At 43.9% G+C, this 21,068-nt stretch overlaps 1 protein-coding gene across 1 annotated transcript in view; it reads left to right on the top strand.

Moving 5' to 3' along the window:
- LOC141271738 (uncharacterized) overlaps nucleotides 1-21,068 on the top strand; it is a 96,318-nt gene that overhangs the window by 18,170 nt on the left and 57,080 nt on the right. The window contains exons 2-5 of the mRNA XM_073681833.1: nucleotides 3,094-3,243; nucleotides 3,373-3,552; nucleotides 3,635-3,758; nucleotides 3,842-3,939. Coding sequence (XP_073537934.1) covers nucleotides 3,166-3,243; nucleotides 3,373-3,552; nucleotides 3,635-3,758; nucleotides 3,842-3,939 — 480 coding nt within the window. The 5' untranslated portion in view covers nucleotides 3,094-3,165. The remainder of the gene's footprint in view (nucleotides 1-3,093; nucleotides 3,244-3,372; nucleotides 3,553-3,634; nucleotides 3,759-3,841; nucleotides 3,940-21,068) is intronic.

Below are 21,068 nucleotides of genomic sequence, written 5' to 3' on the forward strand. Positions count from 1 at the left end.
AATTCGGTCAAACGGGATCTCTATAATGGGTAACGGAACCAGGGGACTCCAGAAGTCAGACACGGGAGCAGTTAGCTGACAATTAGGGTAAGACCGGCAGAAATTAACAATGTCTCGGTGACACCCAGGCCAGTAGAACCTCTGCAAGACCCGCTCTTGGGTTTTGCCTACTCCCAGATGCCCCCCTAAGACATGCGAATTGGACAAATCTAATATCCTATGTCTATAGGGACCCGGCACCAACAACTGCTCTATCACTTCCCATCTTGGTTTAGTGACCCGATAAAGCAGCTCGTCATTTAAGGTGAAATACGGGAACCTGGTGTCAGCCCCCGGGTCTTGGGCAACCCCATTTATTACAGTCACATTGTCAAATGCACCTTTTAACGTAAGATCCTGCATTTGCGCTGTACCAAAATTCCCCCCCCAGAAACCCCCAGTTCAGGAATCTCATCCTCATGGGTCGCTGTCTCATCCTAATTACCTGCCAGGACACACAGGGGGAACTCATCTTACTCTGGCTGTAATGGTGATTCTTCGTGGACGAACCGGATCTGGTCTGAGCTAGTGGGCACCCCTGCCTTTCCCCACAAGTCCCAGAACAGCCAGAATCCCACCCGATTATAACCGGGTGTAACAAGCCCTCAACCACCCCAACCTCACAGTTAGTTTTTATTGTCACTCGGGCAACGGGGTAGTCCTTGGCATCCCCGTAGATATAGCGGACGCGCACGTACTTCCCTGGGATCAACTGGTGGGGAAGTGTAGCCTTTACCAGGGTCACCAAACTTCCTGAGTCCAGGAGTCCCGACACTAACACACCATTTATTGTTACAATACACGACTGGGGCCCCTCACAGGGCTGATAGTCCACACTGCAGGTGGGGTAGGCATTGTATGAGCAGCGTCTTCCTATGCTGCAGTCCATCTGCTCAGAGGACAACTGGCAGTTGTGTCCAGGAGTTCGACACCTCCAGCAGATCATGTCTTTCCCAGCGGCCTTTGGCAGCCCCTCAGCAACCCCTTGGGACATTGGACTCCCACCACTCGTGGCTCTAACCCCCCCTCCTCTTTTGGGACTCTGGCTCCCCCTGAGTACCCCAGTATGGGGATGCAGCACCACCCGGCTTCCTTGGGGTCCTCTCGACCACCTGGTATCTATCTACAAGGCTGACCAGGTCATCTGCATTCCGGGGGTCTCCCTGGGCAACCCAGGTCTGCATGGGCCTAGGTAGGGAGTGCACAAATCTGTCCATGACAACCCGCTCGACTATCTGGGCTGGAGTGGAGGACTCCGGCTGCAACCACTTCTGCACAAGATGGAGGAGATCGAACATTTGGGAGTGAGGGGGTTTATCACCGCAATACGCCCAGTGGTAGACCCTTTTTTTTAGTTTAATATACTCCTGGGCATCCTGCAAGGCCAGGTCGTAATAAGCCTTTTGGGGCTCACCATTCAGATAGGGGGCCAACACCTCCGACAACACTGCCCCGGTGGTAGCTTCTCCCGCTCTTCCACCCGCTCAAACACAGTCAAAAATGCCTCCACATCATCGCCCGGGGTGATTTTTTTTTGCATGGCACGCCTTACCACTTTCCGGATGCTCGAGTCATCACCTGGAGTTGGGGGAGGGGCTGTCGGCCTTCCACGAACCACCTCTGCGAGCAATTCCATCTGCTGCTGCTGTCAGAGCTGGTCCTGTTGGTGCTGCTTCTGCTGTTGGTGGATCTGCTGCAATAGTAGCTTGCTTGTCTCCTGCTGTGCTATCACAAGATGCTTGACCAGGTCCTCCATACTGTCGGTCTTCATTTCCTGATTTATGGCCGCCTTTACCCAGGACATGTGGTTTGTCCTCATCCGTTACACGTGCCTCCTGGGGATCTTGCCCGCACTTCTACCGCCACCTGTGGTAGATTACTTACTTGGCTGCACACGGAGGTAGACACAGATACGCCGTCTCTTTAAATCTTTGGTTGATTTATTATAATTCTGCATAAACCAAACTTTAGTCCATAAAAATAAACACAGCTGGCTGAGCAAAACAGGAAAACAAAGCAAAAATGGTAACACATAGAACATTGTCCTTGGAGTAACAGGGATTCGTCTGCTGAGAGTTCAGCAACTTTGCATGGTTCAAACACAAGCTTACTTCTCCAGACATTGAACTCTGAATGCCTCAGCTGGCCAAGTGTTTAAACCTCCCCCAGACCACACCCTGGGGAGGAGATATGGAGAACAACCTCCCGCCCGCTCTATTGTGGTTCTCATAAAAACATGCCCTTTGGAAATGGAGACTTAACCCCTCCTTGCACATAGCGTGCTGGAGGAAACTTAATGGTTTTAATTCACTGATGCCAATAGCCTCAGGGAAACATATCTACCCTCCAGCACTTTACACAGTGTTAAAAAGTAACTTTTTGCATGTTTTTTTTTTCTTTTTACAAGAATTGTTGGTGCCAATTTTTTTTTTTTAATATATTCTTTTTTATGTATTTTTTTTGTAATATAGGAAAGCCTAAGCCCAGAAATAAACCCCATAAAACACTGTACATGGAGACTTTGGTATCAAATAACTCCGTCTTGGTGTTCTTACAAACAAGCTTTTATAAATGCCTCAAACTTCTGAGTGTGAATCAGACCTGAGATCTAACGAGATAGAAGATTACAGTCCGGGGAAGACAAGAAACATATAGACGGCCGGTGCTGATGTAGTCAGTGACGGACTCTGGCCAAATACGTTTATAGAGCCATAGTGGAAGATGAAGATTTCGTCTTCTTCATGAAGTAGTTATTTCTCATGTCGTGTAATGAATATCTCCTGCAGTATTGCTAATGCTGATTCGGTAAATGAGAAGAGAATTAGCAATAAGGAAGATGAGTCTTTGAGAAAGGTATTCAGCTGCCGACTCCGAGGAAGAAACTGCTTGTTGTCTGTAGCCTAAAATATATAGGTTTTATTACTAGATGTAAAGAAGAAAACTAAATACTGTAAAAAAAATAAATCTCAAATGTTTCCCTTTATTATCTCCAGTAATTGTATTATTACACAGGGTTTTTATGATGTTACATCGGCTCATCATCTTCTCATTCAGGTCTCTACAATATCAGATCCTCTCAGTGAATATCTTCTACATAAAAGAATTTTCCTGATTTATCCATCAAACATGGATATGAACAGAGACAAGATGGCGGAGAGGATATTACACCTCACCCTAGAGATCCTCTTCCGGGTTACTGGAGAGGTGAGAGGTTCTGATGACGTCACATTACATCATTCTTATCTATGGAAATAACAGATGGACAGAACTGGAGAGGTGAGGACTCTGGAAATATCTGTAGTGAGATTTATTAATGTGTCTCTCCATAACCAGGATTACACAGTAGTGAAGAAGACCTCTAGTGAGCGCTGTCAGGACCCTGTGTCTGAGGGATGGGGAAGACCCCTGAACCCAATCACAGGGCCTCCACCTCACCCCCTGATACATGAGGACATCAATAACCAGAAGATCCTAGAACTCACCTACAAGATGATTGAGCTGCTGACTGGAGAGGTGATACTGCTGGGAATGCTGGGACATTTTATAGTAAAGCTATCAAGGGATCGGGGGATGACGGTATCATTGTATGTGTCAGGTTCCTATAAGGTGTCAGGACGTCACCGTCTATTTCTCCATGGAGGAGTGGAAGTATTTAGAAAGACACATAGATCTGTACAAGGACATCATGGTGGAGGTTCCCCAGCCCCTCACATCACCAGGTAATAGACAGGACTAAATACACACGGCCTATAATTATCTGTATGTAAAGAGTGAATTCAGTCCCTGTATGTGTTTCCTCCAGATCTATCCAGTAAGAGGACAACACCAGAGAGATGTCCCCGTCCTCTTCTTCCACAGGACTGTAAACAAGAAGATACCAATGTTCCTCAGGATCATCAGGTAGATGGAGAGAAGGTGTCATGAGATATCCCCTATGATGTGTAGACGGCTGTGAAGGTCTTGTGCTCAGTCTTGTTTTATCCACCAGTATTATATGTTTTATACTTGTGTAACGAGAACGGTGGAGATGGCAGGATTATATTTATATAAATATTTGTTTCAGGGTGAAGATCTGACCCATATTATTACTACAGGGACATATGTGAGAGGTGATGAGCGGTGTAAAAAGGAGATTTCTACATATGACTACCCAGGTGAGTAGTAACCACTAAATGCAGAGAAGTCACAGATTCTTCTCAGTCACTGGCTGTGGCTGGTTTACCAATCATGTAGTCCGGCCATGTCACAAACGTGTGATCACCATTTTGTATCTAGACCAAAACATTCTCCTCCACGAAAAACTTTTTAAATGACTTTGGGCATTGAAACCCCTTTTCTATAGAACTTGCAACTTGGAAGATCCACCTACCCCCTGGGATTAGATGATGCTGACCGTTACCTGTCCAGATCTGTAAACTACAAAGCCAAAAGGCAGTGTACGTAGAAAGTGCTGACAAGTTAGAAAATCACTCACAGAAAAATATTATGATGGGTCTGTAAGAGAAAGCGGAGGGTAATGATGCTGTTGGCTTCCTAGAACCCTGATAACTTATTACACTGTGTGCAGAATTATTAGGCAAATGCATATTTTGATCACATGATACGTTTTATACATGTTGTCCTACTCCAAGCTGCATAGGCTTGAGAGCCAACTACCAATTAAGTAAATCTGGTGATGTGCATCTCTGTAATGAGGAGGGGTGTTGACTAATGATATCAACACCCTATATAAGGTGTGCTTAATTATTAGGCAACTTCCTTTCCTTTGGCAAAATGGGTCAGAAGAGAGATTTGACGGGCTCTGAAAAGTCCAAAACTGTGAGATGTCTTGCAGAGGGATGCAGCAGTCTTGAAATTTCCAAACTTTTGAAGCGTGATCACAGAACAATCAAAGTTTCATGGCAAATAGCCAACAGGGTCACAAGAAGCAAAAAAAAAAAAAAAGGTGCAAAATAACTGCCCATGAATTGAGGAAAATCAAGCGTGAAGCTGCCAAGATGCCATTCGCCACAAGTTTTGCCATATTTCAGAGCTGCAACGTTACTGGAGTATCAAAAAGCACAAGGTGTGCGATACTCAGGGACATGGCCGAGGAAAGGAAGGCTGAAAAACGACCACCTTTGAACAAGAAACATAAAATAAAACGTCAAGAATGGGCCAAGAAATATCTTAAGACTGATTTTTCAAAGGTTTTATGGACTGATGAAATGAGAGTGACTCTTGATGGGCCAGATGGATGGATCAGAGGCGTGATCTGTAAAGGGCAGAGAGCTCCACTCCGACGCCAGCAAGGTGGAGGTGGGGTACTGGTATAGGCTGGTATCATCAAAGATGAACTTGTGGGACCTTTTCGGGTTGAGGATGGAGTGAAGCTCAACTCCCAGACCTACTGCCAGTTTCTGGAAGACAACTTCTTCAAGCAGTGGAACAGGAAGAAGTCGATATCGTTCAAGAAAAAGATGATTTTCATGCAGGACAATGCTCCATCACATGCATCCAACTACTCTACAGCGTGCCTGGCCAGTAAAGGTCTAAAAGAAGAAAAAATAATGACATGGCCCCCTTGTTCACCTGATCTGAACCCCATAGAGAACCTGTGGTCCATCATAAAATGTGAGATCTACATCGAGGGAAAACAGTACACCTCTCGGAACAGTGTCTGGGAGGCTGTGGTGGCTGCTGCACGCAATGTTGATCGAAAACAGATCAAGTAACTGACAGAATCTATGGATGGAGGCTGCTGAGTGTCATCATAAAGAAAGGTGGCTATATTCATCACTAATTATTTTTGTTTTTGCATGTCAGAAATGTTTATTTCTAAATTTTGTGCACTGATATTGGTTTACCTGGAGAAAATAAACAAGTGAGATGGGATTATATTTGGTTTTTATTAAGTTGCCTAATAATTCTGTACAGTAATAGTTACCTGCACAAACAGATATCCTCCTAAAATAGCCAAATCTAAAAAAAAAAAACACTCCAACTTCCAAAAATATTAACCCCTTAATAACATCTGACGTACTAATACGCGTCTGTGCCCTGGGACTTAAGAGCCAGACCCGTATTAGTACGTCATGGCGATCGCGCGCGCACACAGGCTGTGCGGGCGCGATCGCCGCCGGGTGTCAGCTGATTGTCACAGCTGACACCCGGTACTATGTGCAGGGAGCGGTCACGCACCGCTCCCAGCACATTAACCCCCGCGATGCTGCGATCGAAGTCGATCGAAGTCGATCGCGGCATTGCGGGGGCAAGGGGAGGTGATCGCCGATACTCACCTCCTCTTCCGGCTTCCAGCGCAGTCTGCAAAGGCTTCCCGGGTGTTGCCATGACGACCCGATGTCGTCATGACAACATCCGGGTCACCAGAGAGCAGGAAGATTGCTTGGACATGCGCAGTGCATCTCCAAGCAATCTTCACACTGTGCACTTCTGACAGCCTTCATGGCATAGGGATGGTGCTCCATTCCTGTGCCATGCAGGCGATCAGAAAAAAAAAAGTGAAAGTCCCAGAGTGGGACAAAGTAATAAAGTGTATAAACTGTGTGAAAGTGGAAAAAAAAAAAAAAAAAAAATGTGCAAAAATATTATAAAAAAATAAAAAAATAATACACCAAAAATAAAAATATAATGTACCCATCAATAAATATTATTATAAAAAAAATAAAAAAAAAACAATAAAAGTACACATATTTGGTATCGCCGCGTCCGGAACAACCTGACCTATAAAACTGTCCCACTAGTTAACCCCTTCAGTGAACACGGTAAAAAAAAAAAAAAAAAAACAAGCAAAAAACAATGCTTTATCACCATACCGCCAAACAAAAAGTGGAATAACACGCGATCAAAAAGACGCATATAAATAAAAATGATACCGCTGAAAACGTCATCTCGTCCCGCAAAAAACAAGCCGCCATATAGCTCCATCAGCCGAAAAATAAAAAAGTTATAGCTCTCAGAATAAAGCGATACTAAAAAATATTTTTTTCTATAAAATAGCTTTTATTGTGTATAAGCGCCAAAACATAGAAAAATTATACAAATGTGGTACCGCTGTAAACGTACTGACCCGAAGAGTAAAGCTGCCTCATCAATTTTACCACACGCGGAACAGAATAAAAAAAAAAAAAAAAAAACAATTCCTGAATTGTTGGTTTTTGTTTATTCTGCCTCCCAAAAATCGGAATAGAAAGCGATCAAAAAATGTCACGTGCCTGAAAATGGCACCAATAACAACGTCAAGTCATCCCGCAAAAAACGAGCCGTCACATGACTGTCTGCCAAAATTTGGAAAAATTATAGCTCTCAAAATATGGCGATGCAAAAACTAGATTTTACAAAAAATGCGTCTTTTAGTGTGTGACAGCTGTCAGTCATAAAAACCCCATATGATTCTGGCATTGCTGTAATCACACCGACCCGAAGAATAAAGTCGTCTAATCACTTATACCGCACAAGGAACGGCGTCAAAAATAAACTCTTGAGTTAGGATTGGGCTAGGGTTAGGGCTGGGTTTGGGGCTAGGGTTGTGCTGGGGCTAGGGTTGTGCTGGGGCTAGGGTTGTGCTGGGGCTAGGGTTGTGCTGGGGCTAGGGTTGTGCTAGGGTTAGGGCTGGGGTTGGGATTTTTTTCAAAAGTAAGAAAAAAAGATGACGATATGGCGACTAGTGTTGAGAGCAAGTGCTCGCTACTTGAGTTTGCATCGGGTGCTCTGGTATGCATTTAGTATCGTGGGTATTTGAGTGACATGCTCGAGTCTCTGCCCCATATGCTTCGCGGCCAAAAAACTTTACGGGGATTGCCTGCCATGCACGAGCGATCCCCGCATGTTTTTTTTTGGGTGTCTAATAACCGTGAAACATGCGGAGCAGGGACTCGAGCATGTCACTCGAGCACACGCTGTACATGGTGCATACCTGAGTACCCGATGCAAACTCAAGTAGCGAGCACTTGCGCTCAAGAATAATGAAAACTTATTCAATATGATGACCTAATGTAAACAAATAATGTGCCGTACCTCTGGGTTCAAAATGTTCACTATACACCTTAATAAAATCTTTGAGGGGTATAGTTTCCAAAATGGGGACACTTGTGGGGGAGCTCCACTGTTTAGGCACATCACGGGCTCTCCAAACGCGACATGGTGTCCGCTAACAAATTGAATGGAAAATCGGCTCAAATTGTTAGCGGACGCCATGTTGCGTTTGGAGAGCCCCTGTGTGTCCAAACATTGGAGCTCCCCCACAAGTGACCCCATTTTGGAAACTAGACCCCCCAAGGCACCTATCTAGATGCATAGTGAGCACTTAGAACCCCCAGGTGCTTCACAAATTGATTCGTAAAAATGAAAAAGTGAAAATAAAACACTTTTTCATTTTTATGAATCAATTTGTGAAGCACCTGGGGTTCCAAGTGCTCACTATGAATCTAGATAGGTGCCTTGGGGGGTCTAGTTTCCAAAATGGGGTCACTTGTGGGGGAGCTCCAATGTTTGGGCACACAGGGACTCTCTAAATGCAACATGGTATCCGCTAACAAATTGAATGGAAAATCGGCTCAAATTGTTAGCGGACACCACATTGCGTTTGGAGAGCCCCTCTGTGCCCAAACTTTGGAGCTCCCCCACAAGTGACCCCATTTTGGAAACTAGACCCCCCAAGGCACCTTTCTAGATGCATAGTGAGCACTTGGAACCCCCAGGTGCTTCACAAATTGATTCGTAAAAATGAAAAAGTGAAAAAAAAAACACTTTTTCATTTTTATGAATCAATTTGTGAAGCACCTGGGGTTCCAAGTGCTCACTATGAATCTAGATAGGTGCCTTGGGGGGTCTAGTTTCCAAAATGGGGTCACTTGTGGGGGAGCTCCAATGTTTGAGCACACAGGGACTCTCCAAATGCAACATGATATCCGCTAACAAATTGTCGGCTCAAATTGTTAGCGGATATCATGTTGCATTTGGAGAGTCCCTGTGTGCCCAAACATTGGAGCTCCTCCACAAGTGACCCCATTTTGGAAACTAGACCCCCCAAGGCACCTATCTAGATGCATAGTGAGCACTTGGAACCCCTAGGTGCTTCACAAATTAATTCGTAAAAATGAAAAAGTGTTTTTTTTTTCACTTTTTCATTATTACGAATCAATTTGTGAAGCAGCTGGGGGTTCCAAGTGCTCACTATGCATCTAGAAAGGTGCCTTGGGGGGTCTAGTTTCCAAAATGGGGTCACTTGTGGGGGAGCTCCAAAGTTTGGGCACAGAGGGGCTCTCCAAACGCAATGTGGCGTCCGCTAACAATTTGAGCCGATTTTCCATTCAATTTGTTAGCGGATACCATGTTGCATTTAGAGAGTCCCTGTGTGCCCAAACATTGGAGCTCCCCCACAAGTGACCCCATTTTGGAAACTAGACCCCCCAAGGCACCTATCTAGATGCATAGTGAGCACTTGGAACCCCTAGGTGCTTCACAAATTGATTCGTAAAAATGAAAAAGTGTTTTTTTTTTCACTTTTTCATTATTACGAATCAATTTGTGAAGCACCTGGGGGTTCCAAGTGCTCACTATGCATCTAGAAAGGTGCCTTGGGGGGTCTAGTTTCCAAAATGGGGTCACTTGTGGGGGAGCTCCAAAGTTTGGGCACAGAGAAGCTCTCCAAACGCAATGTGGTGTCCGCTAACAATTTGAGCCGATTTTCCATTCAATTTGTTAGCGGATACCATGTTGCATTTAGAGAGTCCCTGTGTGCCCAAACATTGGAGCTCTCCCACAAGTGACCCCATTTTGGAAACTAGACCCCCCAAGGCACCTATCTAGATGCATAGTGAGCAGTTGGAACCCCCAGGTGCTTCACAAATTGATTCATAAAAATGAAAAAGTGTTTTTTTTTTCACTTTTTCATTGTTACGAATCAATTTGTGAAGCACCTGGGGGTTCCAAGTGCTCACTATGCATCTAGATAGGTGCCTTGGGGGGTCTAGTTTCCAAAATGGGGTCACTTGTGGGGGAGCTCCAATGTTTGGGCACACAGCAGCTCTCCAAACGCAACATGGTGTCGCTAACAATTTGAGCCAATTTTGCGTTAAATTTGTTAGCGGACACCATGTTGCATTTAGAGAGCCGCTGTGTGCCCAAATATTGGAGCTCCCCCACAAGTGACCCCATTTTGGAAACTAGACCACCCAAGGCACCTATCTAGATGCATACTGAGCACTTGGAACCCTCAGGTGCTTCACAAATTGATTCATACAAATGAAAAAGTGTTTTTTTTTTCACTTTTTCATTGTTACGAATCAATTTGTGAAGCACCTGGGGGTTCCAAGTGCTCACTATGCATCTAGATAGGTGCCTTGGGGGGTCTAGTTTCCAAAATGGGGTCACTTGTGGGGGAGCTCCAATGTTTGGGCACACAGGGACTCTCTAAATGCAACATGGTGTCCTCTAACAAATTTAACGGAAAATCGGCTCAAATTGTTAGCGACACCATGTTGCGTTTGGAGAGCCGCTGTGTGCCCAAACATTGGAGCTCCCCCACAAGTTACCCCATTTTGGAAACTAGACCCCCCAAGGCACCTATCTAGATGCATTGTGAGCACTTGGAACACTCAGGTGCTTCACAAATTGATTCATAAAAATGAAAAAGTGTTTTTTTTTTTCACTTTTTCATTGTTACGAATCAATTTGTGAAGCACCTGGGGGTTCCAAGTGCTCACTATGCATCTAGAAAGGTGCCTTGGGGGGTCTAGTTTCCAAAATGGGGTCACTTGTGGGGGAGCTCCAAAGTTTGGGCACACATGGGCTCTCCAAACACAACATGGCGTCCGCTAATTATTCAAGCAAATTTTACAATCAAAAAGTCAAATAGCGCTCCTTCCCTTCCGAGCCCTGCCGTGCGCCCAAACAGTATTTTTTCCCCAAATATTGGGTATCTGCGTGCCCAGGGGAAATTGCACAACAAATTTTGGGGTCCATTTTTTCTTGTTACCCCTGTGAAAATAAAAAAAATTGGGTCTAAATTAACATTTTTGTGAAAAAAGTTAAATGTTCATTTTTTTCTTCCACATTCAAAAAATTCCTGTGAAGCACCTGAAGGGTTAATAAAGTTCTTGAATGTGGTTTTGAGCACCTTGAGGGGTGCAGTTTTTAGAATGGTGTCACTTTTGGGTATTTTCTGTCATAAAGACCTCTCAAAGTGACTTCAAATGTGATGTGGTCCCTAAAAAAATGGTTTTGTAAATTTTGTTGGAAAAATGAGAAATCGCTGGTCAACTTTTAACCCTTATAGCTCCCTAACAAAAAAAAATTTTGGTTCCAAAATTGTGCTGATGTAAAGTAGACATGTGGGAAATGTTATTTATTAACTCTTTTGTGTGACATATCGCTCTGATTTCAGGGCTTAAAAATTCAAATTTTGAAAATTGCAAAATTTTCAAAATTTTCGCCAAATTTCCGTTTTTTTCACAAATAAACGCAAGTGATATCGAAGAAATTTTTCCACAATCATGAAGTACAATATGTCACGAAAAAACAATCTCAGAATCAGGGGGATCCGTTGAAGCGTTCGAGAGTAATTACCTCATAAAGTGACAGTGGTCAGAATTGTAAAAATTGGCCCGGTCATTAACGTGCAAACCACCCGCGGGGCTTAAGGGGTTAAGCTTGGATATTTATGAGTCTTTTGGGTTGATTGAGAACATAGTTGTTGATCAATAATAAAAATAATCCTCTAAAATACAACTTGCCTAATAATTCTGCACACAGTTTAGATAAATCTGCTCATATGGTCCCTGCAAGACCAGGTCCAGTCTTTATGACCAAACCTCGCTATTATGACCGACAACATTTGCCCAAAATTTTGAAAATGTAGCAATTTTCAAGCTTTGAATCCTTGTGCCCTTAAATCGGAGAGTTAAAATCACAAAATAGTTAATAAATAACATTTTCCACATGTCTAATTTACATCAGCTCGATTTTTGAAGCTAAATCTTTTTTTCTGTTAGGGAGCTATAAGGGTTAAAAGTTAACCAAGTTCTAATTTTTCCACCAAAATTTACAAAACCATTTTTTAGGGACCACATCACATTTGAAGTCACTTTGAGGGGTCTATATGAAAGGAAATACCCAAAAGTGACACCATTCTAAAAATGCACCCCTCAAGGTGCTCAAAACCACATACAAGAAGTTTATTAACCCTTCACATGCTTCACAGGAACTGAAGCAATGTGGAAGGAAAAAATGAACATTTAACTTTTCTTGATAAAATGCTTACTTCGGACGCAATTTTTTTATTTTCACAAGGGTAACAAGAAAAAATGGACCACAAAATTTGTTGTGCAATTTATCCTAAGCATGCCGATACTCCATATGTGGGGAAAACCACTGTTTGGGTGCACTTCAGAGCTCAGTAGGTAAGGCGTACAATTTACTTTGGTTCAAAATTGGCTGGAATCGAGAGCGGAAGCCATGTTCCGTTTGGAGAGTCCCTGATGTGCCTAAACACTGGAAACACCCCACAAACCACAAGTGACCTCCTTTTGGAAACTAGACCCCTCAAAGAATCTATCTATATGTGGGGTGAGCACCTTGAACCGCCAGGTGCTTCACAGAAGTTTATAACGTAGAGCCGTGAAAATGAATCAAATTTTTTTCCTACAAAAATTTACTTTTAGCTCCAATTTTTTTATTTTCACGAGGGTACCAGGAGAAAATGGACCCTTGAGTATGCTGATACCCCATATGTGGGGTAAAACTACGGTTTGGGCGCACAGCAGGGTTCGGAAGGGAAGGAGCACTGTTTGACTTTTTGAATGCAAAAATGGCTGTAATCGAGAGCATAAGTCATTTTGCGTTTGGAGAGCCCCTGGTGTGCCTTTTTGACGGTGTTCGCCAAATGGAATAAATAACGTGACAGTTTTATAGAGCGGGTCGTTCCGGATGTGGCGATACCAATTATGTGTACGTTTTTTGTTTAATTGCAAACGCTGCATTTTGAGTGGCGAAATGGATTTTAGTGATTTGTGTGCATTTTTTTGTGTTTTTTTTTTTTACATATTTTATTTCACTTTTTTTTTACTTTTTCACTAAGTCCCACTGTGGGACATGTGTAATTTTTACTTTGATCACTGGTCTCATACACTGCAGTACTCCTGTACTGCTGTGTATGAGACCTATCAGTGAGTCATTGACTGCACCTGTGAGATCCAGCTTACTGCTGGATCTCACAGGCCACCGTACGCTGGGATCATCACATGATCTCAGGGTACCCTGGTAACCATCGAGACCAATGATTCACATCGCGGGGGTCCGATGGTTACTAAGGGGATCTTGCGACCCCCTTGTAACCACTTAAATAGCGCTGTCACGATTGACAGCGGTATTTAAAGGGTTAATCGGCATCTAAACTGGCCGGGGCTGATACTACAGGATGTCAGCTGTCGTAGACCTGCACCGCTATAAACTTATGTCTCAGTGCAGTGAAAGAGCGGCACTCAGTCATAAGTACCCTTAACTTCCGCCGTAAAAATGTGTTACAGCTGTTGTTAAGGGTTAAACCAAATAACTTCAAACAGAATCGTGATAAAGTATACAAAAAACATTACACCTGTGCCATGATATATCTCTAAGCTGTGCCTGACTGATGGCTGTAATATACAGTACAGACCAAAAGTTTGGACACACCTTCTCATTTAAAGATTTTTCTATATTTTCATGACTATGAAAATTGTACATTCACACTGAAGGCATCAAAACTATGAATTAACACATGTGGAATTATATACTTAACAAACAAGTGTGAAACAACTGAAAATATGTCTTATATTCTAGGTTCTTCAAAGTAGCCACCTTTTGCTTTGATGACTGCTTTGCACACTCTTGGCATTCTCTTGATGAGCTTGTCGGCCCTTTTGCCTTCACTCTGCGTTCCAGCTCATCCCAAACCATCTCGATTGGGTTCAGGTCTGGTGACTGTGGAGGCCAGGTCATCTGGTGTAGCACCCCATCACTCTCCTTCTTGGCCAAAAAGCCCTTACACAGCCTGGAGGTGTGTTTGGGGTCATTGTCCTGTTGAAAAATAAATGATGGTCCAACTAAACGCAAACGGGATGGAATAGCATGCCGCTGCAAGATGCTGTGGTAGCCATGCTGGTTCAGTATGCTTTCAATTTTGAATAAATCCCCAACAGTGTCACCAGCAAAGCACCCCCACACCATCACACCTCCTCCTCCATGCTTCAAGGTGGGAACCAGGCATGTAGAGTCCATCCGTTCACCTTTTCTGCGCTGCACAAAGACACGGTGGTTGGAACCAAAGATCTCAAATTTGGACTCATCAGACCAAAGCACAGATTTCCACTGGTCTAATGTCCATTCCTTGCGTTCTTTAGCTCAAACAAGTCTCTTCTGCTCGTTGCCTGTCCTTAGCAGTGGTTTCCTAGCAGCTATTTTACCATGAAGGCCTGCTGCACAAAGTCTCCTCTTAACAGTTGTTGTAGAAATGTGTCTGCTGCTAGAACTCTGTGTGGCATTGACCTGGTCTCTAATCTGAGCTGCTGTTAACCTGCGATTTCTGAGGCTGGTGACTTGGATAAACTTATCCTCAGAAGCAGAGGTGACTCTTGGTCTTCCTTTCCTGGAGCGGTCCTCATGTGAGCCAGTTTCTTTGTAGCGCTTGATGGTGTTTGCAACTGCACTTGGGGACACTTTCAAAGTTTTCCCAATTTTTCGCACTGACTTACCTTCATTTCTTAAAGTAATGATGGCCACTCGTTTTTCTTTACTTAGCTGCTTTTTTCTTGCCATAATACAAATTCTAACAGTCTATTCAGTAGGACTATCAGCTGTGTATCCACCTGACTTCTGCACAACACAACTGATGGTCCCAACCCCATTTATAAGGCAAGAAATCCCACTTATTAAACCTGACAGGGCACACCTGTGAAGTGAAAACCATTTCCGGTGACTACCTCTTGAAGCTCATCAAGAGAATGCCAAGAGTGTGCAAAGCAGTCATCAAAGCAAAAGGTGGCTACTTTGAAGAACCTAGAATATAAGACATATTTTCAGTTGTTTCACACTTTTTTGTTAAGTAGATAATTCCATGTGTTATTTCATAGTTTTGATGCCTTCAGTGTGAATGTACAATTTTCATAGTCATGAAAATACAGAAAAATCTTTAAATGAGAAGGTGTGTCCAAACTTTTGGTCTGTACTGTACATTTATTCACGCCTGCAGGAGATGTATTGGAATTGCTCTAGCCCTGAATTCATGGATTCAATCCACGTCATAAATTATATTATATTATCGATCCTAAGGAATTCAGATACAATCTCTCCTGAAATGGGAAGCACTAACACTTTCTTTACTCTTCTGGTCAGGACTCATAGTAGCTCCAACGGTCCACCATAAATGAGTGCAACTCTGGTTTAGTGTTAGAGTTCTCCCCCAAAACATACATTCTTGTTGGGGATATAACGTGTTTTTTTTTTTTTATTTTCCTATCACCCATGACAGCACCACAACAAGAGAGGGGATCTGCCCTTCAAGAACAGGAAACCTACAGAATAAAAGGGTGGCGCCTCTCCACCACCTCAGTTGGTTCCCTGTCCTTGAGGGGGAATTTTGTTAAAATGACGGCAGAAGAAAGAAGAGAGGATTATTCCCACACCTGGGCCAGTCGGTTTGTAACAGGGCACAGTCTCTGCTGTGGCCTGCATCAGGGAAATGGAAGCGCCGCGGTGGGTCCAAGGGGGCCTGTTCTGTCAGACGGGCGTGAGCAGCAGCCGCACCATTAGCTTTGATGGCCTGGCGGCCACGCATCCCGTTTGCGCAGGGGCAGTACACTACCCAGGAAATCGCGCCCTAAGACGCACACTGGTAAAAAGGAAAAAGAAGTAGCGGAGACCAATGTCTTCTAGCATGTTTCCGGCTACCGTCTTGTACCAGGCTGCACATATGCAGGGCGCGCTAGAAAGCTGTGCCCTGATGACGAGCTTGCCAGAGGAGCGGAGGAGGTGTCCCTGAGCTGTAGCTGGTCCCCCATTTGAAATGGGGTCTGACCGCAGTATAAGTGTGGAACAGCAGCAGGCAGTCGCTTGAGCCTCCAGAAAGGAACAGTCTTGTGACTTGGTCCAGCCTCCGAATTTTGTACAGCTGGCGGTGAGTGATCTTCGTGAATGTTCACCTTGTTTATGGGGCCCTTTCTTTGTTATGGTTACTAGGAAAGGCTTAAGGAAGTTAGCGCATAACTCAAAAATGGGTGAGTGTGCGCTCTGTAAGACCTCATCTGGTGCTTAAATTTGACTTCAGGACGGAAGCTGGACCTCTAGGCTAAAGTTAGCCACATGTCTGGGCTGCACAGAGTCTCATGATCGGGCTTCAGAGTTTACCACAAAAATGAGCATCAATTTGCTCAGTAAATGTTAAAGTAACACTCAGAGGTTTGAACTGTTGTCCTCCAGTCTGTTTACTCCATCCATAGGACGGCACATTGTGTTAATACAGGACATGGTTTCTGTGAAGGTCTGTTGTCCAGCTGCGTCTCATCAGTTGGCTCCTTCGGGTGGGGCTAGTCTGACAATTGATAATTATCACCCAAAGTAAAGGTTTATCCTTCATTCAGATGGATTACTCTTTTAATGAAAATCTGAGCACCTAATAGCGCTTCATAGTGTCTCATAGCACTTCACAATGCCGCATAGCGCTTCATAGCACATCATAGTGCCTCATGGCACATCATAGCATAGCACTTCATTTGCGCTTCACAGTGCCTCATAGCGCATCATAGTGCTGCCTAGCGCCTCATAGTGCCTCGTGGCACATCATAGCATAGTGTATCATAGTGTTTCATGGCTCTTCATAGTGCCTCATGGCACTTCATAGTGCTTTATAGTGCCTCATGGCTATTCATAGCGCCTCATGGCTCTTCATAGCGCCTCATGGCATATCATAGCGCCGCATAGCATATCATAACATATCATAGTGCCTCATAGCATATAATAGTGCCTCAAGACACATCATAGTGCCTCATGGTGCCTAATAGTGCATTCATAGTGCCTCATAGCACCTGTTAGTACCTCATAGTGCCTCATAGCGCTTCACAGTGCCTGTTAGTACCTCACGGTGCTTCATAGTGCCCCTGTGCCTTGTAGTGCCTCGTTGCCTCATAGCTCATAGTCCCTCATTGTAAAGGTACTGGTTGCACAACTAAGTTTATGTCTGACAAAACCAAGTTCAGCCACTGTTAACTGTGCATGGCAAGCTTATAGAATTCAAGGGGAAAAATATTCTAGCCTCTATTTGAGACAGAGGGTGGCAGTATTCCTGGCTGATGCTCAGCTGACTCAGTGGAATGCCGGTTGGATGATGTCTTGGGAAAGGCAGGTGACAATAAGAGCGCTTCCTTAGTTTTGCAGGTCAATAATAAACCTTGTAGGGTTTCACTCTCAAAGGTAGGAGGCATCGCATAGTGCTCATACAGCCATTCTGGGTTTGGTCCAAACAAGTGCAGTTTTATTTCTTTTACAGGTTGCACGGAAGTCATAAATATAATATTTCTGGCCTTGTACAAGCGCTGACTAAATAGGACAGACCCTGACTACTCATATACAGCTCAGCTAGCCCAGCTTGATCAAACAAAACAGCATTTATCCAGGGCAACCACTGATGCTTGCATACTCCGCTCAGGTGGAGCCTGGCCTGTATCTCTGTTTATTTCCAAGACTCATATAGTCTGCTCTGATTTTCAGCAGTCTGACTAAGATGAATGCCTAGCCTGCTCTGGTGCTTAGCTCTTCAGGCGCCCTAATCAAGACCTGTAAAGCTATTATTTAACCCAGCTCTACCTGGGTTTGCTACAACCGGAAAGGGCTGTACAGATTCTTGAGCGTTAGATCATTTGAAATTGACTCTATAAGATCTGCTATTAAATCTGTAGTGCCAGATTGCTATATAGTAGTCTAGCAGTTAAAGAAGGTATACTATCAGGTTCCAATTCACATGAAACATCAAATTTCCTGAGGATCCTGGCATAAAATGAGGATTTAGGCTTTCAGTTTGTGTCCTTCCCTTCAGATGTCAATGAGCCTTAAGGCTTTATCGAGACTTATAGTAGTTAGGACAACTCTCATATTGAAGGAAGAGGCATTGGCAATAGGTTACCTCAACTATTTTGGGATTATGGGCAGATCCATTGAGTGCTGCAGAACTCACTGGGCAGTGAGCCAGAGTTGTGGTCTCCCAAGGGAGAATAAGGAGTCCTGTTAAATGTCAAAATTTAATAAGCAGTCTGGCCACAACTCTAAACAAGGCAATATTGCTGTTAATAACTCTAATCTCCTACATTCCATATGTAGCATGGTCACAGGTATATACCCGTGTGTTGCCTCTAAAGATCCGGTTCCTCTAACCTAAAGAAGCTTTAGGCAGTATATAAGAAAGCTCCATTCATCTATACATGGTCACCATGTAAAGATCTTGTCATACAACAGAGTAGCTTTAGCTTACATAAACCAATATGGAGGAACTCTGCCAAGATCTCTAATGACACTGTCTAATCAGTTCAGATGGCGAAGTCTCACCTTTTATCTTTAACAGCACCTCATATAAAGGGGAAGAGAATTAAAAGTGGACATTTTGAGCTGTATACAGCTGAAACAGTGTCCAACCTTCAATGAAGTATGGAATTTGAAAGTGAGCTTTGGATCTAGGCCCATTTCCAGTCCAAAGATGGCACTCTAGGATCTGAATCCAGTGCTTACGGCTCTAACAAGCCTTCGCTTGAACACATGGATTCAAGGTCTTCACATTAAAGACTATTATCCCGGTGGCTCTGACTTGAGCATGGTAAGTTAGTGACATTCAAGCTTTTGTCGGTTAATCCTCTATTTATACAGATCCTAGAATATAGGCTGGTTCTGGAACCAGCCTATCTTCCCAAGATGGCTTCCAATTTCCAAAGAAATCAGGAAATTGTGCACCGGATGTCCCCATCAAGCAATATGTAAGGTTGTGATTCAGTCTTCACCTTGTACCTTCTAAAGACACTATAGGCTTGATCTGGAATCTTCTGCTGTCCTTTCCTTTAGGAAAAGGGTTCTACAGGCTGTGGTCCCACCCTAACGTTAAAGTTTCTCTGTAAATCTCTCGTTGTGGTGCTGTCATGGGTGATAGGATAACACTAAATTACTTACTGGTAATTTGTTTTTCCTGAGCCTATGACAGCATCCTTTTATTCCCTTTCGTCACTGGTAGAGGATGATCACTTCATTTCCTTCGTGGTGTTTGATTCTTGCGGTGTGTAGGAGGAAAAATCATGGGGTATATAACTATTAAGTAGTGTCCTCTCATACTCTGTAAACAACTGAGATGGTGGAGACATGCCGCCCTTTTATTCTGTAGGTTTCCTGTCCTTGAAGGGTGGATTCCCTCTCTCGTTGTGGGGCTGTCATGGGCTCAGGAAAATCACATTACCGGTAAGTAATTAGTGAGACACATACTCCAATTACCCGAGAGAGGTTTCACCACTAGTTACTCTTTTTTTTTTCAATAGATGTGTTATTGCCTATTGTCAGGAAAACTTGCCGGCCGGTGGGTGCCGCTCTCTGGCGCCCTCTTACCTCTCAGGTCAGTCAAGGTACTGCACCTAGAGTAAGTAGTGCCAGGAAGCCGCCACCAGCGGGGGAAGACACTGTGGGGTGTTATCCCTTACACGTCACCAATCCGTGACGCCACAATACAGGCACAACTCTCTGGCGCCCCCTCGCCTCTCAGGTCAGTCAAGGTACTGCACCTAGAGCGAGTGGTCGCCGGAGAGGCTGTCCTGTAGCCCACTGGGTATTTGAAGCCCTCTGCAGTGAGGGCGGTATATATATATTTCTCTGGCTGTGCCAGTAATATATATCCACACCTCCGACCGTCACTGCCAGCCTTCCTCAAATCCCCCAGATGGTATGCTGCCACCAGTTCTGGTTTGATACAGCCCGGTGTCAATGGACTTGTATCGGGTCAGGAACCAACCCGGTAGCGTTTATGGCTTCGGGGAGGAGAACGATTACAGAACAAAAGAAACAGAACTATTAAATTTTATATTTGATCCAAAAGGGAGGCAGTGTTTAGGAAAAATATATACATAAGGATGTTACAAAGGGGGCATTAAAATACATAAGCAGATACATAAAATAAAACAAGATAAAGAGTGAAAATTACTTACACTACACGATCACGGAGACTATTCAGTATAGTGGAAGGGCGGGTTCTCCAGATTGCTGTTATTGAACAGGACCCTTTGCGTATAATTCGTATTCCCCCCAGCAATGAGTGCTTCTGTCTTCCCCCTAGATTACTTTATACCTAAGGAGAGACCTGGCCACACGCCCCTTGCGGTGACATCATGTGGGCCGGTCTTCAGCCTGTAGATTTTTATTAGAAATGCTGACTTTTGCGATAACTCATCACCCGTTAATCGCAGAAGCTAGCAACATACGCCATATTTTCCCTCATGATTTTATCTTTCTTTTGATATCACGTATCCCAGAGCTGCAGTCTACTATTCGGGTGTTTTTGCGCTGCTGCTCCCTGATTGTGATTACAGCTGTGGAAAAATACCTGCATATTCTGGGGCTGTTTTGGTCACTACCCATTTGGGTCTCGTTATTGTCGGACCTATGGAGCTCATATTATTTCATAACTAATATCGGAGTCAGTGAGTCTGCAAATTCCCCTTTGAAGCTCAGGGAAGACCCTTCACAGTTACACACAAATTAGGGAAATCTGCATTTTAAGTACCTCCTGCGTCTTTCAGGGACAAGAGGCCTGCTTCCTAACGAAGTTTTCACACTTCTTCCCTGGCCGTGTGTGAATAACTATTTATCAGTCGTGCATTAATTGGGGCTTTTGTGCTGAGCGGAAAGGGAATAAGGGAGGGGGTTGAACATGTGTGTCACGCAGATGGAGGGACATTTTCCTGATATTAATATTTTATAATATTCCTGACACCTATAGTCAAAGTTTTGCCCATCATCCTTTAATCCCTCTACTT

The sequence above is a fragment of the Phyllobates terribilis genome, unplaced genomic scaffold, assembly GCF_046119375.1.
Source record: "Phyllobates terribilis strain yellow unplaced genomic scaffold, ASM4611937v1 Scaffold_5__5_contigs__length_657084704, whole genome shotgun sequence".
Lineage (NCBI taxonomy): Eukaryota > Metazoa > Chordata > Amphibia > Anura > Dendrobatidae > Phyllobates > Phyllobates terribilis.